This window comes from Gopherus evgoodei, chromosome 16 (genome assembly GCF_007399415.2).
Source record: "Gopherus evgoodei ecotype Sinaloan lineage chromosome 16, rGopEvg1_v1.p, whole genome shotgun sequence".
In the NCBI taxonomy this organism is placed as follows: domain Eukaryota; kingdom Metazoa; phylum Chordata; order Testudines; family Testudinidae; genus Gopherus; species Gopherus evgoodei.
The window spans coordinates 23,183,361-23,210,166 of NC_044337.1; the positions used below are offsets into that span (position 1 = coordinate 23,183,361).

The 26,806-nt window shown below is 39.9% G+C and overlaps 1 protein-coding gene across 7 annotated transcripts in view; it reads right to left on the reverse strand.

The window, feature by feature from the left end:
* Window positions 1-26,806, reverse strand: part of DENND1A (DENN domain containing 1A) — a 363,245-nt gene that overhangs the window by 61,834 nt on the left and 274,605 nt on the right. For all 7 annotated transcript variants that reach the window (XM_030535509.1, XM_030535510.1, XM_030535511.1 and 4 more), the window contains 3 exons: window positions 2,706-2,807; window positions 2,050-2,137; window positions 1,416-1,456 (listed from right to left, as the gene is read on the reverse strand). In XM_030535509.1, the coding sequence (XP_030391369.1) occupies window positions 1,416-1,456; window positions 2,050-2,137; window positions 2,706-2,807 (231 nt within the window). The remainder of the gene's footprint in view (window positions 1-1,415; window positions 1,457-2,049; window positions 2,138-2,705; window positions 2,808-26,806) is intronic.

Genomic DNA, 26,806 nt, shown 5'->3' on the forward strand with positions numbered 1-26,806 from the left:
AACGGGAAAGACTTGTACATGAATTGAAAAAACCCTACTCTCTGCAATGCACTTTCCTTTTCATTCCCTTGTTTTCTTTTTTACAGATTCTGTATATCACGTATGCTGCTTTTCTTAATATCTAAATACTGGGACAAGGGAAGAATTTAGAAAACACGAAATCCAACTACAATTTTAGCATAATTCCAGAAAAGCTGAACTAGGTGTAGAGGACACTCTAAGAGGCATATAAGGCTGAGACAGGTCAGATAGAATAATCTATTAGGCTAGTTAGGGTTTTGTTTATCTTCTGCACACCCTTGACTCTTGCTGCACAGTACGTTATCTGATAAATAAATCTTGTGTGAAGAGCAGATGGATAAAAACCATGGAATAAAATCCCATATAATTCCATGATAGTTTATCCTAACAGAGAATTATTTTTTCAGAAGTATGCCAAATTTTGCTTCAATGTATTGTAATATTTATTATGTTATTACACAACATTTATCTTACTTTAACAAAAAAATGGTAAACTACTGAACATAACCACTTGGATTTTATATTCATTCACACCAGTCCTCTCTTCTCCTTTCAACATTCTGCATCCCACATATATATATAAACAAGTGTATAATTTTTTAAAGCATTATTGGTATTTTAAATGTATTTAATGCACAAAGATCAAGATCATTTTGTTTGTGCATTAGAGAATTATACAGATAATCAGGACTAGAGAAAAATGGGATAACATTTTAAAAGGTGAGTGCTCTCTAAACAATTAATTATTTTCCAATCACACACAGCCCTAACTATTGATAATTTTAATGCATTACTTATGGTGAGAGGGACTCAAAGTCAGTCCCCAACTATTAATCTAAAATCATCATTTATTATTCACATAAAGTGACAAGTTATTTATAAATATTTATATAGTATATTTAATTTATATCAATTAAATAGAGCATTAGTCTAAGCAGACACAGATAAACTCGTTTGGAGCCTATATTAGACTACAAACAAAGAATGCTGTCCCCTATTCAGTAATTCACATTGTTCAGCTTTGTGAACAGCTTTTCACGTGGCTTAGGTTTCCACAATAATATTAAAAAGAAAAAAAATGAACTATGTTCAGACTAGGCAACAGCATATATCTATATGCCTTTCATATGGCCTCCAAGATGCGAAAACAAGGATTGAAAAAATGTGAGAAATATAAGCTGAGTTTCCCTATTTTTTTTTCTTACTATATTTTCCCTTCTGTTCTTTACTCCATATTAGGAGCACATTATCTTTTAGCTAGGTTAGTTTTATCTGGTCTCAAATAAATATTGCGGGATAGAAACTGATCTTGCTCATGCCAGTGAAGTTTAATAGTGGTGCAATAACTGAATTTTCCAGTAAGAACGACAGTGATTAGAATACTTTATTCTTACCCTTACTGTAGAGAGCCACTGATGGTACAGTCTGTCACTCCCTGGTGATATAGAGAAAAATTCTTTATTGATAAGAAAATAGGATACAAATGAGAAATGCTTGTGTTCAACTGTGCCTAGTGGTAGTAAAGGATAGATAATTTAGAGGAAGATGTCTACCCTTTTCCCCTTCTGGGAACAGAATAATTAATAGGGTAGCCAGTGGGAGAAAGAAAGGTGGGTAAGTGGAATTACTATTTTTCCAGGATTTTTTCCATACACATTTGGGAAAGTTAATGATTTTTTTTAATGGTCATGAAAAGAAAGAGAAGGTGTCAATGGTTAAATCCAAAGTTTCTCAATTCTGACATGCAAGCCCTGTTCTAGTCTTGTGTTAGCCATCTAACCAGACAGTACTGCTCAGAATAAGGCAGGGATTTGTAACGCCAAATAGACAATGAAGGATATATTTATTTATCCAAGTTGGGATTGAGATCTCCAGCGAAAAAAAGACAGTATCCATCACACACTTCAACCCATAGAGACTGAAGCTGCTACAATTACTCAGGTGAGTGATTTCTCTGACCTATTAAACCACAAAGTATAAGGTATGGGATACTATCCAAAATCAGTGGAATGAACAGATATTTCTTACCAGCATATTCTCCCATATTTATCTCTTCTTCAAAAACATCACTGAAGCCCTCTCCAGAGTTGAGACGATCAAGGCGTCCATCAATAAACTTTAAAACAGGGGAAGTATAATAAAAATGTGTGAACAGATAAAGCATTCAATTCTATTGCACTTCAAAAGATTATTCTGTACTTTTTCCAGAAGGACAAAGTTCCAAAGTCTTTGTGGGGGACAGCCTTTAAATAGGTAGAATGGAGAAAGGAACATCACTTTGCCAACCAGTATGACAATTCTTTATTTCAAAGAGCAGTCAGTGATATGGTTTTTGGTCTTCTTGAAATGGCACAGTAATACCCTAGTTTATACACTGAAGCTTTCAGACACATCAGCTCAAACTGAAGCCAACGGGAATTTTGCTATGGACGTCAATGGAAGGTGAACATAAATTACAGCTATTAAAATACAGAAATTGTTATAAATTGGGTTTAATCCATGCCAGAAAATAAAAATTAAGTTACTCTTGAAAGACTGATATATATCTTAATTACTAAATTAAGGAACTAATTTTTCTGAGTACATGGTGAGGGTAGATTAAAGAATATAGGAGTAGTGTTTATATGAAAAACAGTTCTTTTGTGAAATAAGCTACCACCATGCTGAAGCAATTAAAGCAATACCTGCTTAAAGAGCTGGAGCTGAATAGCATTCTGAAGAAACTGCCTCATGGCAGTGGAACGATGAGACACAAACGCTTCTTCACAAAAAGTGATTGGTTCCTCCTGTAAAGTTCAGAGCATTGGAAACTGAAAAAGCTTTGCTTGAATAACTGAGTTTGCATTTTATTCTATTTCCCTTTGGAAAAAATTAAAGACAAGTCTGATACAAAGTTGGATAAACTACAGTTCTTCTCTCAGTTCACACATGAGAGAGAGCAAGAAGGGACAGAGCTGCCTTTTATCATGTTACTTAGAGATAATGCACGCAAATTGTGCACAGTCACGATAAAACCCATTTGCTCTCTGCACATTTTGCTATGATAGACTGGGGGGCTTTCACTCCCCCAAAAGGCACCTCAAGAAACTGACAGAAAAAGTTCTCTAGTTTTGTGTATTCAAATCCTCAAATACCTCAAAACTTGCTTTGAACAGATCCAGAGAGTTAACCTGCACAAACAATTCTATAATTTCTGCTTTGTTTTCTCTCCACAGTTCAGAAAGATAAGACTTTCATATCCTGAATTGAATGAAATTTTCCTTTTTCACAGGCTTGTTGGCAAAAGAGAGATTGTTTTGAAGCTCTACTTTTATCTTATTTTAATGAGTTATGTTAATGCTGAAGTCTGCAGTGCATCTGCCATAAGGGCACAAATTTCCTCCACATTTAAATCTACAAATTCTCAGCATAGCGAGTAAATACATTTATTAAGTTTCAAAAATGGCAGTAACAAAGAATGATAAAATTATGTTGATGTAAAATTAATGCTGAGTTCTTTTCATGCTCATATAAAAATATATTCAGGGCTTTTCATCTAGAAAGAATTGAGTCTATACTAGACAGCAGAATGCCTGAAAGACAGAACTCCCCCTTTATGAGCTCATTTTGGTTTCAATTCCCCAAAATCCTTCAGTTTAGGAATCTGAACTATTGGTGGCTGTGTTATGTCTCAATCTTAACACAATAAGTAAAAGTAGCAGATAGTGAGAGCTGAGGTGCACAGGAGTTTGGAAAGTGGGAAAACCTATTAGTCATATTTGGCAAGGAATTGGTATTTTTGCCCAATATGATGTCCCCTTGTAACAACTTTGCGTATAAGTAAAATAGTTACTATCTCACTTTGTAAAGAACAGAGTCACAATGCCACAGATCACTACAACTAGAGACAGGTGATCTAGAAAACTTAGACACTACAAATGCTACACAGCACCAAATGAACTACAAGGGCCTATTCTCTTCTGGACACACAGGAATGCCATGCCCCCATTATTAATAGTGAAGCTATAGGTATAAGGCTCTATTTATTATTGGGATCTGAGAGTGGGCAGCTACAGTGTCAGTAACAAATGGTGCCACAAGAAGGATTCTAACAGTCTCCTTAACCAGTGTAAACAGGGATTTGACCTGAGAACCCAATTACAAATGCTTGATAAAGGCTCTGGTTCACTATGTTTGTAACTAACATGGCCAGGGTCCCAATGTGAACAGGACACGGAGTTCTGTACAAAGAGTAGCATATGTGTCTATACACATTTACTCTGTGATCAGAGAAAACCCTGAAGAAGATTTGGCTTTCATTTAATCCTTCACTTCAAAACACCTGAAAGGAGAACAACCAACTTACTCTTTCATAGCCTATAAAACTTCTGAGGCTCCCACAAAGATCACACAGGATAAGAACTCTTTGCAAGGAGCAAACTGCTATCAAATAGAAGTTCATTTTGCTCCATTTTATACAACATTTGTCACTATGACACCACATTTGCAATATGACACAAACTCCACCCCATTCAACTGAAATGATCTCCTATCCCTACACACAAACATGGAAGCAGAGGGAAGCCTGGTATAATGTTAACACACTTTCTTCCCCCAAGTAGTAATGATTTAGTTAGGTGGCCTGGTTGATAGACCTTTTGGCTTCTGTAGAGCCAATTCAGCCTCTACCTTTGCTGGATGATAAAAAAAAATCCCAACAAACCTACTTTAATCATCCAGGTCAAGACGTGAGTTTTCCGGCTTAGATCCCATTAGTACCAGTCATCCTCCATGACCTGAAGGAGAGTGAAAACTCATACTACTTAACCCCATCCTCAGCTTCATTACAAAAAGAAAAGCTGGATTACAGGACTGTCTTCCTGACAGATGTAGTCAATTGTAAATTATACAGCTAATCAGCTCTGCTGTCACTGACAGGTGACATTGTGCAATGGGAAAATTCTAGGAGGTGCAGGTGTTTTGTGAAAGTAATGGATTTGCTCAAGCATAAGACCATAATTATAACAACATCAGTTAACAACTCTTTCATCATTTAACTTGCAGTTCCCAGCAGTAAGAATTTAGGTTTTGATCAATCTAAAATGTAAATGTCTGTTATTCTCTTTTTCCACTTCAAATTCTCTAAAGAGGCCAGGATCTGGCATTGTGGATGTGAGAAATGTGTGCCTATTGTAATCCTGGGGAGGATGTGAGAAATGCGTGCCTATTGTAATCCTATTGCAAATACACCTCCACCCTGATATAACTTTGCCCTCGGTAGCCAAAAAATCTTACTGCGTTATAGGTGAAACCACGTTATATCGAACTTGCTTTGAGCCACCAGACCGTGCAGCCCCACCTCCTCGTAGCACTGCTTTACCACATTATATCCGAATTCGTGTTATATCGGGTGGCGTTATATGGGGGTAGCGGTGTATGTTTAAAGTTTTGACACAGAAAGAACTTTCTTTTAGCAAAAGAAATTATGCACAAATTCTAAAGAGATTTTGCTTATAACCATGTACACAAGGAGGGACATTTTCAAAGGTAAAACTGGGAAGTATGTGCCCATCTCTCACTGAATATCGGTGTCCTTTGTGCCACTGGAAATCTCCTCACAGCGTAATGAAGATCATTAAGACAGTGTAGCTACCTCGTGACCCTTTATAAGCTGAAGGATCCAGTGCACTGCTCACTCTGGCCATGCAATTCGTTGTCAGCCTTGTTATTTTTAAATTGGCAAGTCAATTGTATTTTAAAATAATGTTTAATTCCTGTTTAAGATAGCCAGCCCTAAATGAAGAGCTCAGTATAGTACAAGTACCACTCCAAAGGGATTCACTTTACACTGTTCTGGAGCGCTGCAAACACTGTCAATGTGTTCCAAATGCTGCTGTTTATTCTGGAGGCTTGTAGCCTATAAGACTAACCTGCTTGCTTGCATATATATATATATATAGTTTAAGTATTTGATTTATTGTAATAGGTTTATATATTTATATTAAAGTAAGTTTGGCTGTAATGCAAGAGACCTACAGGCCATATCCTGTATATTAAGCTAAGGCAAAGTTAGCATATCTATAGTAAACCTTTTACTCAGAAAGCAAAGTTGACCTATATCTTGTTACCTAAATAGATGAGTACCCATGCCTATGTCCATGACCTTTTATTTAGACCAATAGACAAGGGAGAATGGCATAGGGGGGTTTTCAGTGTTGTACCCACAGACTTAACAAGTACACTACAAGAGATTGATGTGCGTACATATCTGTCATCAATACGCACATACATATTAGACTATGTGGTAAGTGTACCCTAACATTTCTGTGGGTGAGGAATGAAATTTGGGCATAAGAGGAAGGTTTTCCGGCATTTGCCCTATAAAAGAGGTGACCCACCTCAATAGAGTATTTGATTCTCACTTACTCCATTTTTGTTCTAACTTATTCTCTATCTATTCTATCTATCTACATTGACTGCTGCTCTTAGTAGGCTGTACTTGTTCTTCTTAAACTTTAGGTTTCAAAGGAATTAGGCTCAGCTTGGTTTCCTTAAGCTTTATTCTTTATTAGGTTTTGATTTTAAGTTTAAGTTAGTCAAGTAAACCCTAAGTTCACTTTAACAGCTTGTAGTATTAGTTTCTTCTAAGCACTGCATCCCCCACATAAGAACTGAGAAACCTGAATCGCAATGCTGTTTCTGTGTCTCTTACCACCAGGTTATCAAGGAAGGGCGTGAGTATATTAACCAAAGCTTTGTTGCATATAATACTATATTATCATATGTATCTTTTGAACAGCAGTAATGCAATTGTAACTTTGTAACTCTGGGTATTTTACCATTTACTTACTATTATTGATTTTAATAAAAAGTCTTTAAGGCTACACCTGTCTCAATGTGAGCTTCTTGTCACACCTGCAAGGGTCCTTTGTAAATTCTGCAGAGCCTGATTCAGGACAAGAACTTTTATTTCTGATTGAACAGACTGGCGAGCCGAAAATCTATACTAATTAATAATAATAATAATAATAATAATTATTATTATTATTAAATGAAAATTAAATTAAAATTAATTAAATAATGTAAATTCCCATATTATCCAAATTAATATTATTACTACACCCTAAATCAGGCTACAAGCCAGAGGGTAAGGTGAAAGAGAAAAGCATGCATTGCCTAGCTATGACACCCTTGTCTTGTGAGGGGATCACTGCTTCCCAAAGAGGAAAATGTTCTGCAAGTGGCTATAGGAGCAGCAGCACTGGGGACCTCTGCCAGCAATACGAGTATTGTATCTGAAATGGTTGACTCAGCAGAGTGGTAGGGAGGCCAGTTGGCTGGTGCTGGCAACAGCTACCACATTAAACACTACAAACATCTCAAAAGAAGGGAGGCAAAGGGCTAGGGAGGCTGAGGAGAGGGCAGGATGGTGCATGGCACAGACAAAGCAGCTAAAGAAAGGAGACATGAGGAAACAAGAAAAAAAGGGGACACAAAAAGCCACCTGTGAAGGGCCATGGATACTAAGGAAGGAAGGAAGGAAGGAAGGAAGGAAGACCGATCCACTTGTGAAATCACAACAGTGCACAGGCCTAGAAGTCCCTTCTCATGCAGAGAAGAGGTGACACTTATATGAATGTCAGTGGTGTGGGATAGCATAGCTGTTGCTGTAACTGCTGGAGAAAGCACATCTCATTAAACTCCAGTTTGAATTATTATTTCAACGCTGAGGGTCTTGCAAGGAGAAATGCAGCTTTACAATTTGGTACCTAGGGTAAAAAATACTGGAGACCTGTTCAGAGAATCCAAAAAGTTATGCCATGGAAAATATTAGCAGCATCTCCGGTATCATCATGGATACTATGTGGTGTGTGCTTCTGAATTTCATGCTGGTGTGTACATGTCTTTAAACAATGTAACCTCTCTAATAAACACATAATCCATTAGAGCTGTTCTGTACCGTGGTCATTAAATGAAAAAGTGGGTGGAACAGGGTGACAGCTTGTAGGCTGTTGGTTAGTCACTACACAATTTCAATATGTTGTGAATATAACAAAACCGAAATATAGAGCAAGACCAATGAAATTATACTGCACGTGTAAGAGATTCAGATAGCATTGTTTTATTACCTTGATGTTACACATAACAATGGCCTTTAGAACACTGACTGTGTTGTCAATGACAAAGTGAAGCCTGCAGTGATATTCTTGGAACTATCATCCCAAACTCCAGCCAGAATTAGAATGAAACCAAGACACGAGTATCATCCTACTAATAGGCAACAGCAACCCAAGAAAGGCAACTCCTCTGCAGACCTTACAAGAACTGTGAGTGCAATGTCAAGTAAAGATTAGTTTATCATAGCTGGAGACAGATGATCTCTCAGTCAGCAGGATTCCATACAGATAATTTTAAGTTGGCAATAGATACATAAAGGGCAAATGGCTCATTTCAGTTTCTCTTTGCAATGACAAATAACCTTGCCATAACCAGTGCATACATTCAGCACAAGAAAGCTCGTCTCTATCTGCATCAGTCGTAATGGAATCAGGAGGGCATGGATCAAATACATCCTAATAAGCAAATGATACCATATTTTATTAGCAATTCAAGATACTGCTCAGGAACAAAGAAATCACTCACTCACATATTTAACCACATTTGTCATAATGAACAATAAATTAAGAACCAATGCTCAAAAGAGCAAGACCAGTGCAATAGGTCCATTAGGATGCCACCAGTTGTGACAAATTTGGATTGCTAACAGATGTTACTTAAATTACTTGAATGCAAAGTATAGGCTTTTGCAAAGTATACTTCATATTTACCCATTCAGACTGTACCTTCCCTTGCATTCTTATGTATACACAATCTCTATTATTTATAAGTGTCCGTCAGTCAAATATCTGAAAGGAATAATATTTTAATAAGTTAGATTGACCAAATAGTAGTTCTCTCAAAAGAGAGTAAGAGAACACTGATGGGAGAGCGTTCATCTTCTCCAAAAGGTTTCACCTCAAAGATAGATCTTTCTCATCTTCCTCCTCCTCATGCATGAGGGCTCTGATGACACACAGCTGTACCCTATGTTTTATATTAACAGCCAGCAGATTCCCAAAAACATGCCAATCCCTGAGAGAGATCAGGACTTGGGTGAAATCACCTCGTTCCAACTGAACCCAGGCGAGTGATGCTGGTTGGGAGACTGAGCATTTACAAGAATTTGCCAGGACAATGACTTCCCCTTCCACTGCAGCTATCTATTAAACTGTCTATCTGTTAAACTGGCATGTTGCCATGGAGTCCTACTGAACTTGTCACTCACCCTGCAACATCAGGTAGAAAGCGTTGAGAAATTTCTTCTTCTACCGTAAGTTTGTTGAGAGACTTACCCCTTCTTCTTGGACTTGCGACTGGCTACTGTGATCCACGTATTCACTGCATGAGGATGGATTACTGTAACACAGCAGTCCATTTCCCATACTGCTTCATGGTTGATTCAAGGCCCTGGGCCCCAAATTCAAACAATCAATCATTCAGGCCCCAGCTATACTGGCAACCACTCCTTTATTCATGATCCAAAAAGACAGCAGCACTACTCTGGAAGAATGTAACTAACAAAACCCAGAACAAAGTGCAGAGAAGCCAGACATAAAGCATTCCATCTGCGGAAAGTATCATGCCCACTTTACAGATTAAGAACAAAGGGACCAAGATAACAAGTAACGTGCACAAAGTCACAGAAATCTCTGGCAGAGTCAGGAATAGAGCCCCAATTCCTGGAGTTCTTGTACGGTGCCTTAACAAGACTACTACTTCCTCTTCCTACTTAGAGGTAGGTCAATGCACTCATAAAAGATGTAATAATATGGATTTACAAGCAGAGAGTCTTTAGTGTGATCAGAAAGCAAGCCTCAATGTCACTACCTGTACTAGGAATGCACTCTATGCCCAGCATATACGTTTCTGCTTTACTGGTCTACGCTGATACTCATTACACAAAATCCCTGTGGCCTGTGTGCAATTTCATCATTAGAAATTTCAGTTGGCAAGGTAATTTTGGGCCCGATTCTGTAATCATTCCATATGCAATATTCCTATTGAAGTCAATGAGTGCTGCATGCAAAGCACCTACCAATTCAAAGCCTCTATAATGAAAAAGCCCTTTTCTATTATAGCCATTGTGGGAGTACTAGTGACACTACAATGAAGGAGAAAAATTACAGAGTTGTTACTCATGTGAGCTATTATCTACTATGACAAAATATTATGAAGAGTGTGGGTTTGAAAATACAGATAAGCCACACATTTAAAAAAAGGGTTGACAATTGAACAAAGAAAATTTCAATATATTAAACAGAATGTTTTGTTAATAGAAGATACTGTATAAGGTTATCCACTTCACAAATGAAAAGTAGGTGGACAGGATTTAGAGACAGCCTATGTTCCCAAAGATCAAGACTAGAGATATTTTGCTTTCCTATAATTTCTTAGATGACTATATCAAGCCTAAACTCAGTCAGATTATACTCTGTATAATCACTGAGGAAGAACTGCACTGAAGAAAGTAAAACCTCTTTCCTTCCCATGGAGTGACTCAAGAAAGGACTCATATGTTACCTATTGATAGAAAAAAGTTACAACAAAAACGTAAAAAGTTTAGAATCATCCTCATATCTTACTCAATGGGAGAACAAGAGAAACAAAAGAAAGAGGAATAAAAACCATATTTACAATCTTTCATCCTGTTAATTCAACCAAGAACCCAACATCAGACATTGTGTCCTGCTGGGGACCTCAGAACAATATCGACAGTGTCACCCTCCAACATCAAAATGCCCGAGGGTTCAGAAATGAGTAGTGAATTGATACACATGAAAAAGCAGAGGAGAAAAAAAATGCATGTGTTGTGGGAGTGAGAGGGAGGACAGTAAGAGATATAAGAGTACTTGAGTTTTGGAGATAAAATATCCAAAAGAAATAAGGTATCAAGAAAAATTCCCACTGTGGACATTTCTAATTGCACAAATGGGGGCTTGGACTAGATGATCTCCTGAGGTCCCTTCCAACCCTGATATTCTATGATATGATTCTAAATAAACTGTTCTTCAATATAGTGTAAGTATTTGAGTCAGAATAAGTTTCTCAATTAAGTATGTAACTTCTACGTATGATGATACTAACACAAGAATCACACCTAACACCAATGGCTGTTTTGAAGGTTGGAAGCATCATAACATCCTGCCAGTGGAAGGTAGGGGTTGGGGTGGGAGGACGACGAAAACTAAGGCTAGCTTGAAGTATAGCTTGAAGGGAGGAGAGAAACTTCAGCTGTAAAAGTAGCATGTAACAATCCTCTTCTGTCCTAACCCAATAATACAGTCCTCCCCACAAATAACAGAAATCTAATGGAATGAAGAACATATTTTAATTTTCACTAGCTAGGGACACCTAATCACTCATGGGTTTAATAATATGTGAAAATAAAAGGATGTAATAGCAATGAACCCTCTCACTATATCCATGATAATAAAAATGTCCATTATAAAGCCTGTAGTGCAGCCTGATTTGTCCTCATGTTACTTGTCCTGTTAATTGGGTGGGAAACCCTCAGCAGGACACACAAAGGAGGAATTTGAAAATTCTAAAGGCTAATTGACAATGCAGCAGGACTGTTATTCCCAGGAAAAAGGATGGTTTAGAGGAGAAGCCTGTTTAGAGGCTGAATGTATTAGGTCCTCTGGGAGGGTTAATCACATTTCTTCTGTTCTATTTACGTAATGATCTCTGGGGAAATCCAATCAGCCAATGAAATAAAATATATTTACTATAGGTATTTATACATGTGGGATTCTGTGACCCAACAGATTGGGTCACTGGGCTGTTAATAGTTACGTGACAGCATTCCTTCATGGGGATGTGCAGAGCTGCTCAATCATTTCACCTATGTTGGATCTAAGGCAACTGCCCATTTATTATCCTTATCAGAATAGAAGAAATGTATAATACATCTCTCTGGTTAATACACAGGAGAATCATGAGATCAAGTCCAGAATGACCCTAGACACTTTTCCTTAGAGGTGAGAAAGGGATAGCAAATAGCATTCATTACATTAAAAAGTAAGGGGAAATGTCTTATTCCTTTTCTAATGTTCGTACACTCATTATTTCCCTAACAGAGAGTCAGATTCTGTACCTGAAGCAAGAAGGTAAGTGTCACTTCTAGTCAGAACGGAATTCGTTGGCAGAAGGGCAAGAGAATGTAGCTATAAACTACAGGGAACCTATTCCCATAGCCAAAAAAAGGAGCTCATCCTGATATCTCTACTGTCCACTCACTTTTGACAGAGCTCCTGCTTTATTTGAACCAAGTAGAAGCTCTCAGTCTTGCCTTACAAATAGGCTTCATTTGCTTTTGTCATATCCAAAAGCTGTAGACCTTTTATATCCAGCCTGTTTTCTTCTTTTTCTCAGGCTTCCCTGTAAAGTGACTCCTCCTCCTCAGCAGAGTATCTCACCTCCTACAATCTCTCAACTACTTCCTTATCTCCAGCCTCCAGAGAGACTGAGAGGCTTCCTAACTCCATGCTAACAGTATTAACATTCACTGAAAAAGAAGATGCCTTTTACTGTCACTAAAGTCTTTCCAGAAATGGCCCTATACAGAGAAAGCTATGTTCAGTATGAAGGCAAAAGTATATTTCCCTTTCCCCACTTCACTCCTAGGATGTTCCTTTGTGCTTAACCCATGATGAAGTAAATGAAGGGAATTTGTTCTGCATTATTGCAGAGCTCACTGTAACACTGACATGGAGCTTTGCAGAAGTGTATTTATTTAAAATCTGGCCATGTGACTCCTCCCCACTCCCATTATTCCATCCTCACACATTTCCAACATGAAAACTGTGCAACATTTCTGCACTTTTTTACAAGAGGAAAAATGCCGTCTAATTAGACCACATGTGCAGAGAAGCATCTGGCTCAGAGTGCAGCAGTTTACACAGCTCCTTGAGTTGTCGTGGAGACAACCACATGACCAGCTTAGAGCTGAAACTCTGGGGCATGAATCCAGATGCACTCCTAACATATTCTGACAGAGAGCAGATGGGCAGCTATTTGCAGGGCCAAAAAATGCCAACTCTGCTCCCCTCCAGACCTGCACGCCCTCAATGATCATTTTCATCTCGTAAAGTCGTTCTTACCTGCCCTGGAACCACAATTTTTTTTTCATGTACAAATCAGGGCTATAGATGCCACGAGTGCAATCAGAAAACTGCCGAAACTTAAACTCTTCCATATACATCAGTAAAAGCACTAACAATTCATGAAGTATGTCTCAGATACCTGTTACTTCGCTCATTTTGATGATTCTTGTACCCAATTCAAAGTACATTTGTGAACAAATGCCTGCGAATTTCTGTGACTCACATACAGTGAAGGATTATGTACAGTTAGTGAGACCTGATGCCAGTTCAATTATCACGAACATATCAAAACTAAATCCACTCTGCACTAGGGCAAGATTTCTTTAAATACACACATTTCTAAAGAGCAGAGACACCTTGTTAAAATGAGTTTGACATCTGTCATCATATTCTCAGCAAGGCCATGTGCGAAAGTACATTTTGTATATTACACTGGTTACAAATACTACTAGTTAATAGCTAAAAATGCAAGAAATAACTTGTATTTTGCATTTTTAATTTAAGATTTTTTCACATCTAATTCTCTTGAGGTTTTCATCCCATTTCTTATTCTAGTCTGCTTTACACAGGAGATCTTTGCAACACATGATAGAGTATTTCCTCCTGCAATATCCTCAACTATAGGAAAAGAAGAGTGTTAACAGATGGGATATATCCACCAACAGATAATGTAAGCGATGATTGTACATGGTTAAGTGAGCTCAGAGCCTCTAAAAAAGCTAACAGATTACAAAACTTATTTTGTCTTACCAGTTTCATACTGTGTTATGTGAAGAAATATCCACTCCTATCCAAACACAAACACAGAGCCAAAGAAGGAAGTAGCAGATATGACAAACCATGTACTACAGACAGGTATCAGAGGGTAACCGTGTTAGTCTGGGTCTGTAAAAGCAGCAAAGAATCCTGTGGCACCTTATAGACTAACAGACGTTTTGGAGCATGAGCTTTCGTGGGTGAATACCCACGAAAGCTCATGCTCCAAAACGTCTGTTAGTCTATAAGGTGGGCACAGGATTCTTTGCTGCTTTCGTGGGCATGCATCTGAGGAAGTGGGTATTCACCCACGAAAGCTCATGCTCCAAAACGTTTGGTACTACAGACAGTTATTTTGAATCATGAGAGAAATTTTATATATACAGGTGAAACGGTTAACATCTGTAGCCATTGTAAGACCCCATTTTCAGTTACTTATAACTTTGCCAAACTGTTTGAGCTGAAATTTTCCATGCCCAATATCTGCATCAGACTGATTAAAAAAAAATAGCTCAGCTAAATTGGTTCAGCCTTTCCTAAGAACAAGTTTAGAGAAAAATAAGTTTTGCTCATATTAAAAAAGATATTATAACCATTTCACTGAGCAGCTCAAAGCAGGCTTGATATTTGACAAGGGATCACCAGGATGTCAGAGATGGAGGCTTTTGCCAAAAAATGTGCGCAAGCTTGTCCAAACAATAATACTTCAAATAAAAATAAAAACATTTCCGTTTGCACATGTTCAGGAGACGCTTGCTAGGAGTTCAACAGTTAAATTCTCTGAAGATTCTTGTCTGTATTGACAGGGGCAGCTCTAAGCATTTTGCCACCCCAAGCACAGCAGACAGGCTGCCTTCGGTGCCTTGCCTGTGGAGGGTCCACCAAAGCCACGGGACCAGCAGACCCTCCGCAGGCACGCCTGCGGGAGGTCCGCCGAAGCCGAGGGACCAGCAGACCCTTTGCACGCAAGCCAGTGAAGGCAGCCTGCCTGCCGCCCTCGTGGTGCCGGCAGAGCACCTCTCACAGCTTGCCGCCCCAAGCACGCACTTGGCTTGCTGGGGCCTGGAGCCGCCTCTGTGTATTTAGCAAGGTCTAATTCAGGGCTGCTGGGGCTAAGCAGGACTTGTCCTGCAATTGCTTCTCCTGGCTGATTGGCACAGGGCTTGAGAGAACTGAGGCAGGGAATTGCAGGAAAAGAAAGGACAGTCTCATAGTTAAGGACCTAGTTGAATGACACTTAGCAGCAGTGGATTCAATACCTGCCTCTGCCACAGAATCCCTATGTGATGCTTGGCAAGTCTTTTAACATTAAATTTTCATACCTGGTCACTAATTCTGTGTTCTTCATTTTCTGGTGCCCAACATGAGACTTCACAGGCCAGATCTGCAGAAGAGCTGAATGTTCACAGCATCAACTCAAGTTGACTAGAGCTGTGCTTTGAACATGTAAAGTGCTATAAAACGCTAAGAAAATCAGTCCCAAGGCATCTCAAATTGGGCACCCAAAATTAGTGGACACTTTTTAATTTAATCTCTCTGCGTCTGCCTCAGTCCCGTATCTATAAAATCAGCAAAGAATCCCGTGGCACCTTATAGACTAACAGACGTTTTGGAGCATCTGACGAAGTGGATATTCACCCACGAAAGCTCATGCTCCAAAACGTCTGTTAGTCTATAAGGTGCCACAGGATTCTTTGCTGATTTTACAGATCCAGACTAACACAGCTACCCCTCTGATACTGTCTATAAAATGAAGATTATAAATACCGCCTAATCTCACAGGTGTGGTAAGAAGATGAAGTCATTAATGTTTACGAAGCATGTAGATGTTATGGTGAGAGCACTACAGAAACACCCATGAAAAAAAATACTATTTCTATATTCAGTGCAGGGTTTGGATGGTGTGCATTAAATAAGGCCTGGGGTCACACACTAAATGAGGATAAAAAGAAATATTGCATAACTAGCCATTCACTGAATAAAGCAGACATCCTGTGGAAGCAGACGTATGTTGTCATGTAATTAAAGACTGTCTAATGTATACACACAAGGGGGCTGAATTAAGGTTGCATATGTAACACTTACCATAATTCTTGCATTTCCTAACTTCTGAGTGCTCTGCCCGCTTAACATACTTTCATTTTAGCTTTTTTGGATGCTATCTTCAGATTGTAGTCCTGACAGCAGGGACTGTGGCTTTTCCCAATGTTTTATGAAGTACTAAACTTACTCTCAGAGCTGGAACAATAAATTGCACACCGAATAAACTTAAGTGAAATAATGCACAAGCAGTTACAGAGAGGTTGGAGGACACATAGATGAACTGTGTCAGAGCTAGGAACAAAGCCCAGGTTTCCTATCTTCCAGTCCACTGGACCACACTGTCTCACATAAGAACATGCAGGTGCTTTCCTACACAGCTGGTGTCACAATAGTTGCTTTCCAGCAAGATGGACACTCAAGCAGAAGACTCAGGAGAGCTGGGTACCACAAGAAACGTTTAATAATGGACAAAGTGTGAATGCTGAGAAGTGTTTTGAACAATTAGACTGATGGACTCAGCAATGCAGCTAGGGTATCCTATGGAATTATATACAAAACAACTTCCTATATGGGCATATTAATAAGTGTCTTGGGACAGCCACCCAAAGAAAGGCTTACCCATCCATACTTGCTGAAGAAAGCTTGATCACACTTTTGTTTTTTTTAAGTTTAAAGGAAAAAAGGTCTTATACAAAACTCATTGCTTTAATCTAGAGTTTGAGTCTTTAATTCATCAGATTGCCCATTTTTAATTTTTTTAATATTATCTTTTCTAGTCAAGAATTGCTATAATTTAGTTAAAATGCATTGGAATCCTGTGGGGCTTCGCGGCATTTGTACAGACACTGCAGCCTCTGCTGAGTTTGCATTGTGAATCTGCACAAGTTTGCGGCTGCATGTTTTATCCTACAGCAAAGGAAGTTTCCTGCAGTGATTTAATTTTTGTTAAAATTCCATTTAATAAATGAAAGGCTTGTTTCACTCTAAGAGGATAGAGCTGTTAGGGCAATACAATCAATCAAATATCCAGCCTCAAGAAGTCTCTATATATCTAGATTTAAATGGATACTTATTACATTTGCTAGGGTTAAAAATTACATGAAAACATTTCTTAATAAGCTGACTCTATTCATTGGCAGATTCAAGCACTGACTGAAGACATTTTGTTTCTCTGATTTGTATTGTTTGTACAATGCAAATTTTAGTGCTTCAAAAGCATGCTGCTCCAAATCTAAAAGCTGCTCATTTTTAGAAGGGAACACATAGCAGGGAATTCAGAGCTCATGGAACAAGACATCCAATACACTAACATCAGGGACTCAATTAAGATTTTTTTTTAAAATGATTTCACATGACAACTAGATCCAACATACATATGTATATGGGTTTTTAAGCATAAGATCTTTGGGTGTCTAGTTTGATGCTTTATGTAATATGTTCAAAATGACTTTCAAAAGCGCTCTCAGGCATTTAAAGTGTTAATATCTTCTAGTATGGTCACTGTAAACAAGCACAAGCTCAGCTAAGCAACATCACTGTCAGAGTCACATGGCTTTGCAGGTGTGGGCAATAATTAAAGGTTTCAGCACATCTACCTGGGCAAAGTATTTTTGCCTCCTATTCCAAGGAGGAAGCCCTCTCTGTGGAGAGCAGAAGAGCTCATTAATGAGGCTAATTAGGTGTAAAGGGGGTAGAGTCTGGCATCAGCTGCTGCTTATAGTAGCTAATCATTAAGCTCAGTAATCTCTACCCCAGAACAGCAGATGATCATGATCCTAGGTGACTGATGTTGCAGAGAATATTTCCAGCACCTGAGTACCTTAACCACATACTTTTTGGTGAGGCTGAAAATTCCCTTAACCCTCTGTATGCCAGAAACAGGACTTAACATTATCAATACATCACACATCTGATTCTGAAAAAGAATATCTAAGGAGACCTGGATCCTTTAGTAGACGTAGAAGTTGAACCATTTAGATGCCAAAGGAAGTGTTGCCATCTATACACTAAGTAGAGAAAACTTTGTTTTTTTTTGTTTGTTTTTTTTAAGATGGAGCAGTGGGTGCTGGAGGAGAATGCAAAAATAATGTACAACAAGAGCCCAAAATATAGTTCCCTATTTAAATATAAACAAATGAAAAAAGGGAATTGTATTGAAAACACTTATGGCCACTGGAAAAGTTGTACTGAGAGCAGAGGCCCCATTCTCTCATATATTGCACAAAGCTGTGTATTCTTTATAAAAGAGTTAAGATTTTTCTGACACTTTGTAGCTGAAGAAGCTGTTCACAAAAGTCAAAACACACATAGTGCTTACAGGAGTGATTTTAGTTGAATATGCAAGTTCTGATGTAAGTGGCAACAGCCCTGGACATGCTGTGTACCTTTAGAAATCACACAAATAAAACCTGGAATATAATTTCGTGAGTCAGACTGCATAAATGATAGACTTGCCAGTGGAAAATTCCACCATTCGTCTGCTCACTTTTATGTGAATGGTGTCATTCCAAAAAGTCTGACGCTTCTGGGTACTTTTTGATTATGTCCAATGGAGAACTGGCCACTTCATTTGGACAGTTATCACAAGGCCAAAAATATCAACATGTTTCTTTAGGAAAAACAAAACACTTGAAATGACTGTTTTAAACTTAACCAAAGAATTCTCAAATGAGCCTAAAGGAGTTAAACCCCCAAATCCCTTTGAACTGGGCACCTAAAGCCTAAAGATAACACAAGGGACAATTAATTACTTGACATTTAAATACTTGATCTTTGGAGTTATGTTTGGGAAAGTGAAGGGCATAATACAAAAGAGAGAATTCAATCCACTTGGGGGTAGTTTTCCACTTAGCAAATGAACTAACTAAGCAATAGTTTCTTCAGAAACCTGCTAAAAAAAAAAGTGTAAATTTTCAGTGATCGCAATGACACCTCAACCTTTTTGCCTTCTCTCAGGGAAAAAAAAAACAACCACCCCTCCCCCGCCCCCAGCAAAGATGGTACAATACCACAGGGAGGAGAATCCTGTTAATAAATATGTAAAATACAGATTTCATTGTATTCATCTAATTCGGAATAAGAAAAGGACATCATTTCCATGGACAGAGAGTACACGATGACAGACCTCATTCTGGAGCTCATTTTGTAAAACAAGTTGCAAGGATAGCAAATGATCTGAGAATCTGATCAAGAATTGTTAAGTCAATCAGATAAAGCAGTCTCTTTGTTGGCAGGCTTCTGTAATTTTTTTTTTTAAATCTTTTCTGTTAACAAAACTGAGCCTTCAAAAGACAGATTCTTAGGTTCTTGTTTGACAAATGTGGAATATTCTAGTATTGCCATTATTTTACTACACATGGAATAGCTTGTAGATGGTTTAATAATTGGTTTTTTTAAAAACCGTTTCCATGCTGGTGCTGTAATCAGATGTTTTGTTACCTGTCCTACTGGTGTATCCAGCTCCTCCACTGTATATACAAAATTACACACAAAAACAATGTTATCAAACAATGTTAAGGATACAAAGTGAAGCATTCAAAAGTTAGGTAATTGCTGTACAACCTTAATTCAGCCTCATTTTCATATGCATTATGAACTATTGTGTGAGGTCTGGCTTCATCTCTTCATTGCTACAGAAAAGGAGGAAAACATCCTAAAAGCTCTCAGTAAACACCAGATAATGCATAAAATTCATACCCAGCTTGGTCAGAAAAAAAATCAGTGGTGAGGGAAATTCCTGTACTCTCTTTCAGACGTGAATAGCTCACACATGATAGGCTGGACAGTTCAATCATTAGTTACTTTCTGACATGTGAATATCTCCTACTGAGCATCCTGGAGCCTCTCTGTAATTTTTAGAATGATACTTTTTTTCTCTCTGCTCTTTACCGCAATATTCAGATTAAAATCTTCACTCTCACATTATTCCACACGATTGTGAGAAGATGGAAGGTGTATGTTCTAAGAGCAAACCAACAGCTCGCTCAGTATTCTGGAATAGAGGGCATTCCAGGTCTCCCAATCACCCAGTCCCAACTAACACCATCAGACCCCTCCAGTATTCAGCTACTTATACTAAACCTAACTAATACCCACTTTCACTCATTTCCTGACGCTAGGTTCAGACTATGGTCAGTCATTCACATTTTAGTACACTTTTCTTTTCAGAGTCCATAGAGTGTCTGGGCACTTGGTCTAGCTTCCTCAAGTGCTACCAATAGCTCCCATATCTGTTATCATCTTTACATGGGCCACAGGCACACAAATTGCCAGCAGCTCTCAGACAGATACACCTCATGCATAGAGTAATATCCAGCAAGTAAAATTTCAGAAATACCTGATAACCATGAAGAACTTGCCAGTGGAAAGATTTTTGTTCCTTAAGAAAGATCTTAAATAACTCGCACTGCCCCTCAAACTGGGATTCTAGAGTGCTGAGCACCATACATATGCCCATTAAGTTTTGGCCCATACTGTGTTCCCTAACATTATTTATACATGTTCTCTCATACCCCTTACATTCATTAAACATTCATGAGCTAATGTTACTGTGGGTCCTTTCACAGCACATGACTGTGAATATTAAAGCAAAATCTATTTTAAGTGCATCATTCCAAAGCATGTGATTTCATTATATAAATAATTATAGGAGCTATACCAATCTCCTAGAACTTGAAGGGACCTTGAAAGGTCATTGAGTCCAGCCCCCTGCCTTCATTAGCAGGACCAAGTACTGATTTTGCCCCAGATCCCTAAGTGGCCCCCTCAAGGACTGAACTCACAACCCTGGGTTTAGCAGGCTCAAAGCTCAAGCTCAAACCACTGAGCTATCCCTCCCCCAAGTTACAAAAAGTTGTGAGTTTTCATGCAGACTCAGAAACTAAGATATAAACATAATGTGGCTGATCTGTAAATAATACTGATTGTGACGGAAAAGCAAAAGACCAGTCCAGTCAACAACCAACACCATAAAAATGAGAAGTGGGGTTGTATACGTTAGCTGGTGCTATTAGTTTATTTTATTTTAAATTTCTGTTTTGCTTAACATTAGAAATAAGATTTCTCCACCTCCACAACTTCCCTTCATTGCTAGGCTCCATGATTAGAACTGTGAAGAACTGATAGGAAAAAAGTTGTGCAAAAAAAGAGAGTCTAGAATCTAACCCTGTGGCTATAAAAGGCTGAAACACGTTTAATATGAAACCCCCTTTTCCTTTTCTTTATTTACACTCTGGTCTGAATTGCCAGAGCACACAGCTTGTCAGAGTTGGCACTTATTCTCTGTATGTGCAAGGAAATAGCATGTGTATACAAACATAAACCTCACCAGGCTGGAATCTTTGTCTTTTTCCTGTCCTCTTCTGTCCTCGAACCCAGCACTCCATCCCATAACAAATGTCTAAGAAGTGAAAAACTGGCCTTGACTGATTATGTATTTTGTAGCCAGGCACTAGATTATTTAGGATGCACACACACTACATGGAGCAAAATAATCAGGGGATCCAGTTCCATTCCCCACTATAGTGAAAAGCACTGAAAATTGTTGAGCATTCAAAGTTTCTGCTGAAATCAACAGCAGATTTGGGTGCTCGGCAAAGCCTTAAAAGGGGCTGAGTTAACAGATCAATTCTGGAGACTCGTACTGGAAAAAACGATTACTCATCTTGTAACTGTTCTTCGAGATGTGTTGTTCATGTCCATTCCAATCAGGTGTATGTGTGTGCACATGCGCAGTAGCCAGAAGATTTTTCCCTAGCAGCAACCGCCTTGATGGTGCCCAATATAGAGTCCTGCTGACTCGCCACCTCTCTCAGTTCCTTCTTGCCGGCTACTCTGACAGAGGGGTAAGAGGGTGGGTATTGGAATGGACATGAACAACACATCTTGAAGAACAACAGTTACGAGAAGGCGAGTAACCATTTTTTCTATTTTGAGTGCTTATTCATGTCGATTCCAATCAGGTGACTCAAGCCTAAGTTTAGGTGGTGGGGTCAGAGTTGTCCACTGATTGGAGCACTGCTTGTTCAAAAGCCACATCATCTCCAGCCTGCTGAGCAATCGCATAGTGCATGATGAAAGTGTGGACAGAGGATCATGTTGCTGCTCTGCAGATTTTCTGAGTGGGGACCTGCACCAGGAACACTGTTGACGAAGCCTGTGCCCTGGTGGAATGTGCAGTGATCAGGGGTGCAGGAACTCCCGCCAGGTTGTAGCATTCCTGGATCCATAACGAAATGCATTGTGACGACACCGGCAGACCTTTCTTTCTGTCCGCCACTACTAAGAAATACTGGGCCAATTTTCTGGATGGCTTCATTCTCTCGATGTAAAAGGCTAGTGTCCTGTGGACATCCAGAGAGTGTATTCTCTGCTCCCTGCTGCTGGAATGCAGCTTAGGGTAGAATACCAGGAGAAAGATGTCCTGGTTGATGTGAAACTGTGACACAACCTTCAGGAGGAAAGCAGGATGAGGTGTGAGCTGTACTTTGTTCTTATAGAACATAGAATAGGGGTCTCTGAGGTTAGAGCCCTGGAGTTCAGACACCCTCCTCCCTCCGAATCTTGAGAAGCAACTTGTGAATGAGCGGTATGGGCAGAAAGACGTATAGGAGACAACCTCCCCAGTGGAGGAGGAACGCGTCCGCTCTGAAGCCTGGGCGGTGGTTCTGGAAGGAGCAGAACTGCTGGCACTTCTTGTTGTGTCACGTGGCGAATAGGTCTGTCTGGGGAAAGCCCCACCTCTGGAAGATTGAAATCACGACGTCTGGGCGAAGGGACCACTTGTGGTCATGAAACGACCTGCTGAGGTAGTCTGCCAGCTTGTTCTGTACCCTGGGGAGGTACGATGCTTGCAGGTGTATTGAACGCTCTACACAGAACTCCCACAGCATGAGGGCTTCCTGGCACAGGGGAGAGAGTGCACTCCCCTGCTTGTTGATATAGAACATTGCGGTGGTGGTGTCCATTATAACTGATACACACTCTCCTGTTAAGTAAGCCTAGTAGGCCTGGCATGCCAGGCACACTGCTCTCAGCTCTCTGACGTTGATGTGGAGAGCCAGATCTGCCTGAGACCAGAGACCTTGAGTCCTGCGGTCTCCTAGATGTGCTCCCCAGCCCACGTCTGATGCATCTGTCACTAGAGACAGGGATGGCTGTGAACTGGTGAAGGGGACTCCTGAGGGTTGAGTCATGACAGGAGGGAGTCAAGGACAGGGCAAGGTAGGGTCAGTATCCTATCCAGGACTGAGGAGATGTCTGAGCCTGGCATGCTGCACCACATAGGTACAAGTAGCCAGGTGACCCAGAAGCTTCAGGCAGTTTCCTTCTGTGGTGGTGCGAAACAGAGGCCTCGAATGGTATCGTTCAGGGCCTGAAATCTCACTTGTGGCAGCTATGTCCTGGCCTGAGTTGAGTCCAATACTGCCCCTATAAACTCCATCCTCTGAACAGGGATCAGAGTGGACTTTGTTTAGTTTAAAAGGAGACCTAGGTTGATGAAGGAGGCTCTCATAAACTTGACCTGAGCTTCCACTTGGGTTTTGGAGTGGCTCTTGATCAGCCAGTTGTCGAGGTAAGGAAACACCTGTACCTGGTGCCTGTGCAGGAACGCAGCAACGACTGCCATGCACTTGGTGAAAACCTGAGGTGCTGCTGACAGGCCGAATGGGAGGGCTGTGAATTGGTTCGGTGAGCGCGATGGGCCCAGACTCGACTGCCTCGCTTGAGCAGGAGTCAACGTGGCTGCCCCCTGAGTCTCAGGACTGGGGCCTGACTGTGGTGTCACTGTGGTTAGTCTCTGTATCTGGACAAAGGGCACTGGCCTCTTTCCATCCTCCTCTTCTTTTGCACTGGTGATTGGGACCGGTACCGAAGGCTGGAGTGTCCAAGACACTCCATGACGGTGCCTAGAGTCCTTGGTTGCATCTTTTTTTTGGAGCCTGGTCTCTTGAAGAGGGCACCAGCGTGCTCCATGCTGAAGACGACGTGCTGGTGGTGGGATCCCCAGCACAGGGGTCCAACTGAGGTGGAAGAACTGCCTCCATGAGGAGGATTTTAAGCCGCTGCTCTCCCTCTTTCAAGGTTCTTGGTTGGAATTCCGGACAGATTTTACAGCGGTCTTCTTGGTGACCCTGGCCCAGACACCGTAAACTGGAGGTGTGGGAGTCACTTTTTGGCATGTGCTTCACGCAGTCTTTGCAAATCTTGAAGCCCGGCATGCCCCAGAGGCATCAAATAAGTGAGGCAAATGGGCAGGGGGGAATCCCGTAAATGAAACTTACAATTGACTGACTAACTATACTCAGCTACACTATCTGAATAAGCAAGGTGATTACAACAGGAATCAAATTGCTAGGTCACTTGCCAGAGCAAGAGCAAGGGAAGATCCAGCTACCGTCACTGGCGGTAAGAAGGAACTGAGGGGGTGGTGGGTCGGCAAGGCTTTATATTGGGTGCCATGAAGGTACAACTCTGGGGGGGGCTCCCAGGCCAACTCTACAGTTGCTGCTAGGGAGAAATCTTCCGGCTACTGTGCATGCGCACACACATACCAGATTGGAATCAACATGAATAAGCACTTGAAGAAATTCAGTTACTTGAAGGCACTTATTAAGTGTATCAACCTATCAATTGACACCAGATTTTCAGAGCCTCAAAAGCGAGTAGCTAATGCTTAAATAAGCCGTTAAATATTTTACAGATACAATTAGCTACACTGTGTAAAACAAAAAAGTTCATCATCTGTTATAGGCATTAGACAAACAAAATCTGGAAATTCTCATTTCAAGTACAAACGCTAAAGACTAGATGGGACCAAAGTGCATCAGTGAGCTACAATGGCATTATAGATATGTTTCACTGCTTAGGACTTCAATATGGATTTTAAAAGATTTCGCAAAAAACTCAGGAGTTGTTTTACCCGGGAGACTCTACTGTGGTTTTAGCTTTCTATGTTCCAAAGTTGCATACAGAGTTACACGCACAAGAATCAGGAAAATTTCATATTAGAATTATTCTGTTAAATTTCCACAAGCAGGTAAGGTGAAGAGCAGCTTCTTAAACAGCAGATCAGCCTTAATTAGTCAGGACTACTGGAAAAAGGCCTAAAGTCTAGTGACTTCATGGTCCCAGAAACAGTCTGAAGTGGTGATGGGCTTGGAGAGTATTGCCTGCTCAGCGTTAGAGTCTATTTCTTCTTTTATGATCTGTTATACCACTCCCAATGGACCGCTTGGAAATAGTGACCATAATACAACAGCATTCAACATCCCTGTGGGGGGAAGAACACCTCAACAGCCCAACACTGTGGCATTTAAATTTCAAAAGAGGTAACTATACAAAAATGAGGGGGTTAGTTAAAGAAAAGTTAAAAGGTACAGTGACTGAAGTGAAATCCCTGCAAGTTGCATGGGCCCTTTTTAAAGGCACCATAATAGAGGCCCAACTTCAATGTATACCCCAAATTAAGAAACACAGTAAAAACTAAAAAGGAGCCACTGTGGCTTAACAACCATGTAAAAGAAGCAGTGAGAGATAAAAAGACTTCCTTTAAAAAGTGGAAGTCAAATCCTAGCAAGGCAAATAGAAAGGAGTACAAACACTGCCAGCTTAAGTGCAAGAGTGTAATAAGAAAAGCCGAAGAGGAGTTTGAAGAACGGCTAGCCAAAAACTCCAAAAGTAATAACAAAAAGTTTTTTTAAGTACATCAGAAGCAGGAAGCCTGCTAAACAACCAGTGGGGCCCCTTGACGATCAAAATACAAAAGGAGCGCTTAAAGACAATAAAGTCATTGCAGAGAAACTAAATGGATTCTTTGCTTCAGTCTTCACAGCTGAGGATGTTAGGGAGATTCCCAAACCTGAGCCGGCTTTTGTAGGTGACAAATCTGAGGAACTGTCACTGATTGAAGTGTCACTAGAGGAGGTTTTGGAATTAATTGATAAACTCAACATTAACAAGTCACCGGGACCAGATGGCATTCACCCAAGAGTTCTGAAAGAACTCAAATGTGAAGTTGCGGAACTATTAACTAAGGTTTGTAACCTGCCTTTTAAATCGGCTTTGGTACCCAATGACTGGAAGTTAGCTAATGTAACGCCAATATTTAAAAAGGGCTCTAGAGGTGATCCTGGCAATTACAGACCGGTAAGTCTAATGTTGGTACCAGGCAAATTAGTCGAAACAATAGTTAAGAATAAAATTGTCAGACACATAGAAAAACAAACTGTTGAGCAATAGTCAACATGGTTTCTGTAAAGGGATATCGTGTCTTACTAATCTATTAGAGTTCTTTGAAGGGGTCAACAAACATGTGGACAAAGGGGATCCAGTGGACATAGTGTACTTAGATTTCCAGAAAGCCTTTGACAAGGTCCCTCACCAAAGGCTCTTACGTAAATTAAGCTGTCATGGGATAAAAGGGAAGGTCCTTTCATGGATTGAGAACTGGTCAGGGAACAAAGGGTAGGAATTAATGGTAAATTCTCAGAATGGAGAGAGGTAACTAGTGCTGTTCCCCAAGAGTCAGTCCTAGGACCAATTCTATTCAATTTATTCATAAATGATCTGGAGAAAGGGGTAAACAGTGAGGTGGCAAAGTTTGCAGATGATACTAAACTACTCAAGACAGTTAAGACCAAAGCAGATTCTGAAGAACTTCAAAAAGATCTCACAAAACTAAGTGATTGGGCAACAAAATGGCAAATGTGGATAAATGTAAAGTAATGCACATTGGAAAAAATAACCCCAACTATACATACAATATGATGGGGGCTAATTTAGCTACAACGAGTCAGGAAAAA